At 39.5% G+C, this 12261-nt stretch overlaps 1 protein-coding gene across 1 annotated transcript in view; it reads right to left on the minus strand.

Moving 5' to 3' along the window:
- LRRN4 (leucine rich repeat neuronal 4) overlaps positions 1-12261 on the minus strand; it is a 197289-nt gene that overhangs the window by 164893 nt on the left and 20135 nt on the right. Inside the window, exon 2 of the mRNA XM_044056510.1 lies at positions 10578-11270. Coding sequence (XP_043912445.1) covers positions 10578-11253 — 676 coding nt within the window. The 5' untranslated portion in view covers positions 11254-11270. The remainder of the gene's footprint in view (positions 1-10577; positions 11271-12261) is intronic.

Genomic DNA, 12261 nt, shown 5'->3' on the forward strand with positions numbered 1-12261 from the left:
ATTGCAAACTAACAGTAATCCTCAATGATTTACGGGAAGAAACAATTTAACAAAGGACAGGGCATAAATATCAGGCATAATCTGTGATATGAAAAATTGAGACAGATAAGATGCAGACTAGTCTAATTCACTTAAAAAGTTAACAGAGCAAGATATTTTACATCCGCTTGCATTTCCTGAACATTTGTACAACAAAAACTATGAAACTCTAATAGCTGGCTTTACGGACTGGCTGTAAATCTTAGTGATTTTTCAGAAAATGAAGATATGCATGAAACTCTGCCAGTTACTGCACAGGACTAAGGCTTTAAGTTCTTAATGAGCTGCTTGCATTAGTCAAAGGTATGGTGTTTGATTCTTTATACATCTATCTGCCTTCTGTGTGACTTTGAGCAAGTCACTTAATTAAACAGTGCTCCAGGGTTGCACCTTTACCCAGTTTCAAAGACAGAAAAACAGAAATATAGGGTATAATTATGAGGCAAAATACTCATGTGCAATTTCTGAATAATAAGAGCAGATCTTTGTCATCTTGGGGCCCTAGGCAGAGTAATGGACCAGCACCCCCAGCCATACAAATATCCCATTGCTTCCATTTGCTTGGCTGTTCATAGGTAGGTACTAGGCTAAACCAAAAAGCTAACCCAAATTGAGGGTATTAGCAAAAAACAATAAAACAATAACTCCACGGCCACTGCACACCAGAACACCAGTCAACCAGGTAGCAGCTAAATTTGGAACAATAACTCAGGAACCAAACAAAAATTCTTTCCAAAATCGCAGTAATTTTAATGTAAGACTTGGCGCTTTCACCTTACAAGGCATCATCAGAGTCAAATAATAAATACACCCTCCCCCAATATATACTGAAACCTATTGCAATTACATATTAAACAATTAAAACCAACCAATGAGCCTTCAAGTTAATGTAGTGACAGGTGTTAGCAGCCAAAAGGGACCTTGTTTTATTAGGAAGTATAATGATAAGTCCTTGGAGTTGTGTGCGGTGTTGAGAACTGTGTGGAATTATTGTTTGAATAATGATTTGAAGGCAGTGGTGGGTAATGAACCAGTGATAGTCTATAGTAGGGGTGAAAACTTGAAGGCTATCTTGGAAAGGAATAAGCCATATACTAGGTCTAGGATGGGTAAATATGGAGGGTGTAAAAGTTGTAGATTTATTGCTGATGGCCCTTATGTGGTCATTTCAGGTTATCAGTACACCTTACCTTGTCCAGTTATTTGTAACTGTAATTCTAGGAATTTAGTATATGTGGCGAATTGTTCATCCTGCGATGCATTTTATGTTGGGATGACAACCCGCAGACTTAGAGATAGGATTCCTGAACATCTGAGATCCATAAAAAAACAAAGATACTCATAATGCTTTGTATCTTCATAGTTTGAAATGTAATAATTTTAAGAAATTTATGTTTTTTGTGATTGACTGGGTACATGTGGAAAAGGGTGGTGATGTTAAGAACAGGGTGGCTTTGAAGGAGATGGAATGGCAGTTAAGATTGAATGCAATGAAGTACCCAGGTCTTAATGATTATATTTCCATCAAGCCACTCTTGATATACAGATCACAATTTTTGTAGATTTTGTACATGTAGTTATTTATTTTAATAACATCATTGTTCAAGTGTGTACACACACACATATATATATATATTTATATATTTTTTCATCAACTGTATCATGGTGATTAACATGATATACAATTGTACATGAGTACATCTATTTATTAAATGTTAGAATTAATTAGAAGTAGAAATATTATTGCATATAAGTTATGTGTATATTTTATTAACCCATATAAGCATACAGTTTTTGATGAATTAACAGTTGAATTTTATGAGATTATTATGAGTTAATAGGATGTTAATTAACATTGAAGGCTCATTGGTTGGTTTTAATTGTTTAATATGTAATTGCAATAGGTTTCAGTATATATTGGGGGAGGGTGTATTTATTATTTGACTCTGATGATGCCTTGTAATGTGAAAGCGCTAAGTCTTACATTAAAATTACTGCAATTTTGGAAAGAATTTTTGTTTGGTTCCTGAGTTATTGTTCCAAATTTAGCTGCTACCTGGTTGACTGGTGTTCTGGTGTGCAGTGGCCGTGGAGTTATTGTTTTAATGTAGGTACTAGGCTATTGGCCCAAAGGCCTACATAAGCCTAGCCAACAAGGTTCCCTGGCTTATGCCACCCAAGAAAGTTATTTTCTGTGCCACTATCGAGCAGAGACATAGAAGTGATCCCCGGGGTGTATTTCCTATTTCCCATCCACTCATCAAGATTTTTCTTTAAGAGTGCTAATGAAGAACTTTGCTTGACATAGATGGGTAGCCTGTTCCAGAGTATGGGAAGCCTCTGGGATGGGAATCTATCCCTCCAGCATGTCCTGTTTATTGTGGTGACAAGGTTTAGGTCCCCAGAGCGTGTAGCTCAGAGGGACTGGGATTTCTTTAGATGTAGAATGTCCAACAGCTCTGGGTTTGACATAGCTTTATATGTTAGGCAGAGATCACCTCAGAGTAGGTGATATGCTACGGAGTAAAGCTGGAGTTTTTTGAGGCAGTCAGTGTAGGGCATTTGTTTGAGGCCAGTAATCCTCTTTGTGAGGTACTCCTGTGGCCTTTCCAGCTGTTGCAGATGTCTTGTGAGGTACATTCTAAAAGGGGCATTGTACTCTATAATGGGTCTAATGAGTGTCGAGTAGAGGGGAACAATGACCTCTTTTTTCCTGGATGAGAACCCTTTTATGATGAGGTGTGCCACGTTGAAGGACTTCCTGACTACTGTGGCAATGTGACTATCAAAGGAGAGAATACTGTCCACCTGGGTCTCAAGGTCTCTTACGTTCATAGGTAGGTACGTACTAGGCTATCTGCCCTAGGGCATTTATAAGCCTAGCCAGAATGTTGGCTTTCGCCTCCCTTTTAGACTAGATTCCTGAGCCTCTGTTCAGCAGGGCCAAAGAAGTGATCCCAGGAGTAAATTTATGATTACCCATCCACTCATCAAGATTTCTCTTGAAGAGGGTCAGCGAGGGGCTCTGTCTAACATGGACTGGGATTCTATTCCAGAGCGAGGGAAGCCTTTGGGATACGAATCTATCCCTCCAGCATGTCCTGTTTATTGTTGTGCCAAGGTTTAAATTCCTGGAGCGTGTAGTTCTAATGGAATTGGTTTTCTTGAGGTGGAGCATGTCCAACAGTTCCGGGTTAGACATGGCCTTGAATGTCAGGCAAAGGTCCCCTCTGAGTAGGCGGTAAGCAACTGAGTAGAGTTGGAGCTTCTTTAGTCGAGCTGCATAGGGCATCTATTTGAGGCACACATTTTGGTGTTAAGTAGATTGCCGCCTATGTGGTAATTCATGGGTACAGAGTTTTTACCAAAGGTGATGACACTGCACTTTTTGGCATTGAGCTTGAGGCCATGGCTCTGACATCAGGCATCTGTCTCAGCGAGGCCCTTCTGTAGGATGTCCATATCATTTGGGGACTTGACTATGGCTCCTAGTTTGCAGTCATCTGTGAACATCATTAGCCAGAGTCCTTCTGTGTTAACCTGTACTTCAGAGAAGTAGATACCAAACAGGAGAGGTCCCAGGACGGAACTCTGTGGTACTCCACTTGTCACTGCTTTGAGGTCAGATTTGGAGTCTGCAACTTTTACAGTGTGGGTTCTGTCAGTGAGCCAGTTGGCAACCCATCTTGTGACGTAGGAATTTATACCTAGTTTAGTGAGTTTAGCTATAATTCCAGAATGGGGAATGGTGTCGAAAGCCTTGGCGAGGTCAAGATAGGCTGTGTGAACCACCTTACCCTCATCTACGGCTTTGGTGACTGCCTCAAAGAAGTCTATCAGGTTCAGGAGGCATGATCTGCCTTTCACAAACCCAAACTGGGTGGGATCCAGAGTTTGGAGGTTATCAATGTCTTTGTTTATGAGTTCCATGATGATACATTCCATGGCCTTGCAGACCAGGCTCGTCAGGCTAATAGGTCGATAGTTCCCGGGATCAGTGGTGGCTCCCCCTTTGTGGAGCAGGATGACTGTTGCTGTGCGCCATTCAGTGGGCACAAAGCCTGATGCGAGGCTATTATCGAACATGGTGCTTAAGTGGGGAGCCAGTTCATTCTGAAGTTCATGTAAAACGCAGCCTGGGATGTTGTCCAGTCCCATGGATGCTGTGTTTTTGGCTTTAGAGAGTGCAACTTTTACCTGCGTAGTTGTGATTACAGGGACTCTGCATTCTTTCTGTATAGATATGGGCCCTTTAGGGGGTGGGGGGGTGAAGTTAGCAGTGAACCCATCTGCCAGGATGTTGGCAATATCAGTTGGTTCTGTAATTTTCGTGCCGTTGTGCTGTAACTCAGAGCAGATCTGGGTGTTGCCATCAAGATTCTTGACATAGCTATATAATGCATTGTGGCTGTCCTTAGAATTAGTGGTGATTTTTTTTCATAGCTAGCTTTGGAGGACCTTATAAGGGATCTCAGCTTCTTACTGAGGCTGACCAGGGAGCTCCTCCACTCATGGGATTATACTCTCTTTTGCAACATTTTCTTCCTTCTGTTGTACAGTTTGTTTATGGAAGGAGACCACCAGATTGGCTTCCTGTTTTTGGAGGATAGCGTCTTGGTTTTGTTTGGGATAGCATGATCCATGCACTCGTGTAAGTGCTTATAGAGTGCATTTGTGTAGGATTCAGCAGTTGTAACTGTATTGTCCATCTGCATGGGTGCCATGAAATTCACCACTTCTGTCTTAAGAATCATGAAGTTGGCTTTGGAGAATTTTTTTACCATGGTTTCCTTAATGGGGGGTGGGGGCGGGATGTGGATATCAAGGGTGATTAGCTTATGGTCAGATCGAACCAACGAGGAGTTGACTTAAGGTGTGGAACACTCATGTTGGTAATGACTAGGTCTAGGATATTGTTGCCCCATGTGGAGGTGTGGATAAGTTGATCCAGGGCATTGGAGTTTATGAATTCCAGAAAGCGTTGAGTTTAGGAGTTGATGCACGAGAATTTTCCCAGTTAATGGTGGGGTAGTTGAAGTCACCCATTATTAGGGTGTTTGGTTGAACCCTAATATTTTCCAGTACATCAAGAAAAGAGGAGTGGGAATCCTGCAAGCTACAATTTGGATTGCATTTTTGCCCAGAGTTAGTTGCACTTGGATAACCTCGGATGCATTATGCTGAGCAACTAGCCTGGAGGTGTGGATATCCTTAATGAATATGGACACACCTCTGCCTTTGGTGTTTTGGTCCAGGTTACATGGCCGAAAAGTGTGGTATGAGTTATAACCTGGTAGTGCAGGGGTGCTTTCTGGAGCCTTGAACCAGGTCTCAGTCACTGCACAGATATCAACGTTCTCCATTTTAAGGAGTGCCTCAAGTGAGTGCATCTTGAGATTTAGACTTCTAGCATTACCTCAGTTTTTGCTTGCCTGTTCCTGTTACAGTGCTGAATTTGTTATTTGAACCTTGCCTAAAAAAGACACTATAGGGGCAGCAAGAGCCTTAGCCTTTATCCGGAATTCCAGGGGTGACAGGTGCAGACCATCTGTGGCAAAGCATTGTGGTCTGTCGACCATGTCATCCTAAGCAGACAGATACTGGATTCCCCTTAGAATGACACCAGAAGCTTAGCCAATTGCTGGTCCTCCCCAGTTACAGCAAAACACTGTTCCAACCCATTAGTGTGCATACTATTTTCTTCTTTACCTCTACAGTGATCACAGGTATTTGGATTTAATTTAAAACTTTTATTAAAAAATTTTACAGCAAAAACATTGACAGACATTTGATGTACAAAACACTCTGTCATTGAAAACAGACAGCATGAGTGACAATAAACTTGCCTTCCCTTAAAACTTGCATGTATTGAAAATGCATCTGGTAATTCATTAAACTTCAACAGACATGTTGTAACTCAGTCAAATAGCATATAGTGAATTAGCAGTCATCCAAATGGTGCAGGAATTCAAAAGACAAATGTGCAATGTATTTGCTAACAGTTTGAGATACAAGTCTTTTCAAGGGCAACCCAGGAACATTGACTGAAGTGACTTGGTCAATCTCACACTAGACATTCAATGGCTGAGGGAGTCAAGTGCTGCACTACAACAAGCAGCTCATAACAGTTCACAGCCTTACTCATATGCACTAAGTATCAGATAAACTGTTGTAATCCAACACAGTGAATTTCATACTGGTGTACCTACAAAAAAAAACAAATTAAATTAAAAATCCATTAACCGTTAATATTTTAAGATTAAACTTGGAGACATTATGCTGTCCAGTTTATTCACAGCCAAGTAATGAACACATTGTCAACAGTCAACAAAATAAGGAAACCAAGGATCGTACCCAAAGTACTTGGCTCATATGATAAAATTCCTGCTTACTACAGTCAATTTCTTCCTTTACACCATAACTACTCTGTGATACAAGGGCACATGCACAAACACACATATCTACTCACAAAGATGTTGCCATCCATTCCAGTCCTTTGTATGACCACCCATGCCCAATTGCACATATATCCCTTAAAATAACCCTAGGGTATCAAGCTTTATCAGATTACATTTGGGAAGTATGGCTAGGCTTAAAGAGGCCCTATGGGGTCATTAGCCTAGTAATTACCTATAATTCAATGACTGCATACATTAATATGTTTGCTTACTATATAGAATGTATAAACAAATACAAAAATAATGACCAAGAAGTTTATTTCAGCTATGGCAACCATGCAATGCATTCCACTACACCAGCAAGCCCTCCGAACCTCTTAGCTGAAGAATCAAACATTCCAAAATTAGGAAAATATTTTAAATATTCCTTTTAAGTACATAAAAAGTTGCATTTGCAAGCATTTTTGAAGAACTCAAAGTCTAAAATTCACATGCCTGATTAATCACATCAATAGTGAGGAAAGAAAATGACACTGATAAGTCCACACCCCTAAGTCTTTCCAAGCAATGCCAAGAGTCTCTTAAAATGTGCCCAAATTCACCCAACACTGTTTTAGTACATGAGTCAACAAAGGCTGCCAATGGTTCAGTTTTGGACTCACTATTTCACTATTGATGTGATCACTCTTTTTACTACAATACCCCACGAAGAGGGTTTGGACTTCTTTAGGGAAGGTCTATTGAATAGTAAAACCTGTAACAGGACTAAAATCATTTTATTGGTTGATTTAATGGAAATTGTCCTAAGGAACAATTTCTTGCTCTTCAAAGGGGAAATTTACCAACAAACAGCCAGAGTAGCTATGGGAGCAAAATGTGCCCCAGTTTTTGCCAACTTAGTACTCCTGTTTTAGGAAGAAAGTTTTGTTTTCACCTCTAGGTTTATGTCCAAAATTCTGTTATGTAACAGATTTTGGACAATATTCTCTTTCTATGGAAGGGAAATGATCAGGAAGCCAATGAGCTCCTTGAGGTTGTCAATAGTACCACTACTTTTTTCAGGTTTACTCACTCCTGGCATCCAAGTGAAATTAATTACTTGGACATTAATCTTAAATTTGATGGTACAGTTTTGGAAAGTAGTATTCACAGGAAGAAATTCCAATTCAATGCTCCATTATAGCAGCTGTCACCCTTACCATCAGAAGAAGGGTATCATCAAGGGTCAGATGGTTAGGCTGTCCAGGTTGGTGAGTAACCCTGACATAGTCAAACAAGAGCTGTTCCAACTTGTGGGTATGTTCCTAGATAGGGGTTACCCCTTAAAACTAATTTTGAGGATTAAGCATGACATTTTGAAGAAAAGGAACACCCTTTACCAACCTATTCTTGGCGCAGGGCTTCCTGTGAAGTCTCTTCAAGATTCAGCTGATGTTTCTGCTGTAATGGTTCTTGGGTACAATCATCTTGCTCAGGACATTGTTTCAGTGTTCAACAATGCATGGCATTTGGGTCTCACAGATACATGTAAGGAGATCTTAGGACCCAAACCAAGGATAGTGTATAGTCGAGGGAGGAATGTAAAAGATATTATAGAAAATCCCTCCAGAAAATCCTTTATTTCTAGAATGTACAAATGTGGAGCATACAGGGTATGTAAGTACATCAATGATGGCCCTTATGTGTCTGTCACTGGGTACAATTGTACATTAGCTTGCCCGGGTAGGTGTTGTTGCAACATTAATATGTTAGTATATGTGGCAACCTGCACCAGTTGCACAAATTTTTATGTTGGCAAAACTGTACATAAACTGAGGGAGAGAATAGCTGAACATGTCAGGGCCATCAGAATTAAAGATGCCCACAACGCATTGTATAGGCATAGTTTAAACTGTGCCAATTAAAAAATATATATATTTTTTGTTATAGACAGGGTGAAATGCAATGAAAGAGGGGGTGATTTAAAGCTCAAAGTGGAAAACATGGAGACTATGTGGCAACTTAGATTAAATGCCACTCATCCACCAGGACTTAATGACAGTATTGCTATTCTCCCTATGCTTAAGACTTAAGCAACTAGGATATGAACGCGTTTCACATTTTTTATACATAAAAAGGTCTTATACACTTTCAAGATCTGTGTTCGAGTTATAGGTTGAATGTTTTAGCATCTTTTAGTAAAAAGTATTTTTTACATATTATATATTTTAGACTTTAAGTAGATAATATTTTGTACTACAGTTTATCTGTTTAAATTTAAATGTGCTGTGATGATGTCATTGAATGTTGATTGGCTGGGTAGAGTTTTAGGTTATTTAAATGTTGTTTGTACTACCCAACAGTACTCTGATGAAGCCATTGTTATGGTGAAAGCTCTTAGTTCTTGGGATTCTGTGCTGTGTCCTATTAAACCGGTGTTTCCACGTATACGTTTGGATTTAAACTCTATAGGCAGTTGGTGTGGAGGATTAAGGCTACAAACTGTTACTGAGCTGCCCTCTGTAGCCAAGGGTACATTGTTTGATGTTTTCTACCTCCTTTTGCCTACTACTGTGTGACTCTGAGTAAGTCACTTAAGTAGACTGTGCTCATCTTCTACAAGAAAAACACATATTTTCATAACTGACTGGCTGGCATTTACTTAGCATAGCAGATGTTGGATTCTTTGGCTTTCTCTCTTCAGATAGAGAGAAACACACACACAAACACCAGAAAATCCATTCTCCTTTTTGTCTGTAGTCTGCATTTTCCTACCTTGAGCAGGAGACGAAAGACTGGTCATCTCTTCAGTACTTCAGATTAACTTGGCACCCATTATTCTTACAGTCAGCCATGGAGCTTGCTCTGTGAGCAGAGCAATTCTCCCACCTGTAACAATCAAGATTCCACACTTGTGTTGTGGACAGAGCAGGCAGTAGGAACCACGTTTACATGCTTTCTATTTAAGAGGACAGGGATCTCTCTCTTTTTTTTTTCAAAGGAGTTACATCTTTTTTGCTTTTATTTGTATATAGAGACATTTTTAAATTTGTTGTATTTCACAGACTGGGACACTGAGGGGGTCACACAATTCACATTGGGGAAAGGGTCACGTGCCCCTGTGTGCCCGGTGTAGGACACCACTATGTATAATGTAGTATGTATGTGTGTGTGTATATTTAATTTCTTTCGATAGACTGAAAACTTGAATACAGATGACAGAAATGAAAAAGACCCAGAAGTACTTAATTTCAAAAGTCATAACTCACATGTAGGAAATTCAAGTCTTTTTTTTTTTTTTTTGCAATTTCACTGTTGCTTCTGCAAGATGCTATGGGAAATAATTCCTCAGTCATTTCAATACATGCAACTTTTTGTCAATCTTCTCTTAATCACAGAGTACAGGTCCATTTACTAAAATGTTAAGTGTGCATTTTGATCTCAGGTGGAAGTCTATATAGACCAGTAGTCAGATTAGTTCACAGGATTAGGGCTATAAATTGTTAACGAGCTGTTTCCTGCAGTCCAGAGACTGATTTTCTCAGCTTCCCTTTGCCTTCTGTGTGACTCCCAGCAAGTGACTTAAAACCAGACAGGTCATCCCTCAAAATGAGACACTTGTGACCAGTGGCCTTACACAATTAAAAAAATATGAATATGGAAAATGTCTTTTAATGTAAAGCGCTATCATATATCTTCATTTACCCTTAATAAACTAGAAGATGTGCAACTACTATTTTAGCATAAGTAAGCTTCTAGTGCAGTTTTCTAGTGACGGAATCAAAAAATTTAAGCGTCATTGTTAAGGTTTCAATGTTTTCCTCAGAGCCTCTCAATGGAAATATCTTATTACTTGATGTGACCCCTATCCATCCATCCATCCATCCATCCATCCATCCATCCATCCATCCATCCATCCACTGTAAAAGCAATGTTTTATTGGAACAATGTCTTAAGACCTGAAAGATGTATGCTTTGCAGTTTTACATGATATCTTTACTTTGAAATGTGATGACAGTAGTTTTATCCATAGATGACAGTGTATATAGATTAGTACTATTTTAGTCTATTTATACCACATTTTTTCAGGATATGTTAACTAAAATAAAGAGTCACAGATTGCAAACCAATATTGTTATGAGAATGAAATCTGATACTCACTACTTTGTAGACGAGTGTTACTTATATCAAGTATCCTGAGAGAATACATGGGCCGTGACTCATTGCTTTGCATCACCAGTTCCACTTCCGTTTTATTATAACTTTCTAATGCAGTTTCACTAAGGTTCAGATGCTCCAGCATAGACAAAACCTGTAAATCACTGTAACAGATTTGTTTAATTGGGTTTCCAGCAAGTGACAACCAGGTCAGATTAGACATTCCATAGAATACTGGCACCGATTCCAGGTGATTATAACTCAGATCCAGTACTGAAAGTCTGGGCAGAACTTCTGCTCCCCATTGAATTTCTTTGATGTTGTTATAGCAAAGGTTCAGCTTACGCAATTTTGTCAGTGTGGCCACATCCGAATCATTTACTGCTGTGATATTGTTTTTTGCTAAATCAAGGCTTGTAAGAGATGTTGGTAGGCAAGGAGGAAATACAGAGAGGTTGGCATTGACTAACTTCAGTGACAGCAGTACAGACCTGGTGAATTTTTCACAAGTCTGATTGTAGAAAGCTCTGTTGTCAGCTGAATGTGAAAGATCCTGGTCTGAAATATTTTCTGCAGGAAGACTGCTTTCTACTTGGCTCACAATACGCAAATGTAGTAGAAAGTCTCCAGTGTTAACCATCCAACTCATGAGTACAACTGACAGAATGAAGATAGGCATTTTCTTTCTTCCAGTCTCTGTAAATATATAAAAAAAAAAGACCTGTAGCCAATTAACAATCCAAATACATATATATATATAGGCACACACACACACACACACACACACACACACACACACACAAATAACGAGAAGCTAAATTAATTCTTATTAAAAATCATAGTATAACCTAATAACCCTGGGCCTCCACTGAAAACTGGCTTTGTTGCAAGTCAGACTTTCCCAGTTAACAAATAATAAATAACTAAATACATTTTTCTTATTGTTCCTGGCTGAGACAATAAAAAAGAGTGAATGCATTGACAGTATGCAATATGTAGTAGTGTTTCTGATCAGTTACACTAGTGTGTAGTTATGACAAAAACCTCTATGTATTTCTGGAGTGCATGTGTGTGCGTGTGTGTGCGCCTGTATGTGCATGTATGCATTTGTGAAAGAGTTTGGGTAAATGCAAATGTGCACGTGTGTCCGTTCTGTGCGTTTCACAGTTCTTAATATATCCGTGAATACATACATGCCTGTTTCACATTACGATTTCTTTTGAGCTGATTGCTCTTTGCAACTGACTTTTCTATTTTAAATTATAACTTGCTGTTCTGACATCACAGTTTATTGCTATTCCAGGTGCCAGAAAGTGTGCTCTTCAAATTTTCCCTTAAAACTAGCTGGTTTCTCAGTAGTAGCACTAAAATCTGAACCCCTGTGACTAGCACTTGCTCTAGAACCTGCTGGAAAGCACTAGGAAGCCTGAAACTGATACAAGCACTCAGCTCTCCTGGTCAATAAGGAGAAATAAATCTTAGGCACTAAACAGCCTACAATTGCAAAGTACCTTGCAAAGGTAAGGGAAAACAGCTCAAACTTTACAAAAAAGCACCTAAACAGGCATGTCCAAGGGTCAGCTTCCAGTGATTTCTCCTGTCCACCTGGTGAATCTGGGCATACTGGGGCAATGCAGCAACTGCCTCATGTACAGACAATCCTCTCCTCCTACCACCCAACACTACA

This window comes from Protopterus annectens, chromosome 1.part2, assembly GCF_019279795.1.
Source record: "Protopterus annectens isolate FY-2018-M chromosome 1.part2, PAN1.0, whole genome shotgun sequence".
Classification (NCBI taxonomy): domain Eukaryota; kingdom Metazoa; phylum Chordata; order Ceratodontiformes; family Protopteridae; genus Protopterus; species Protopterus annectens.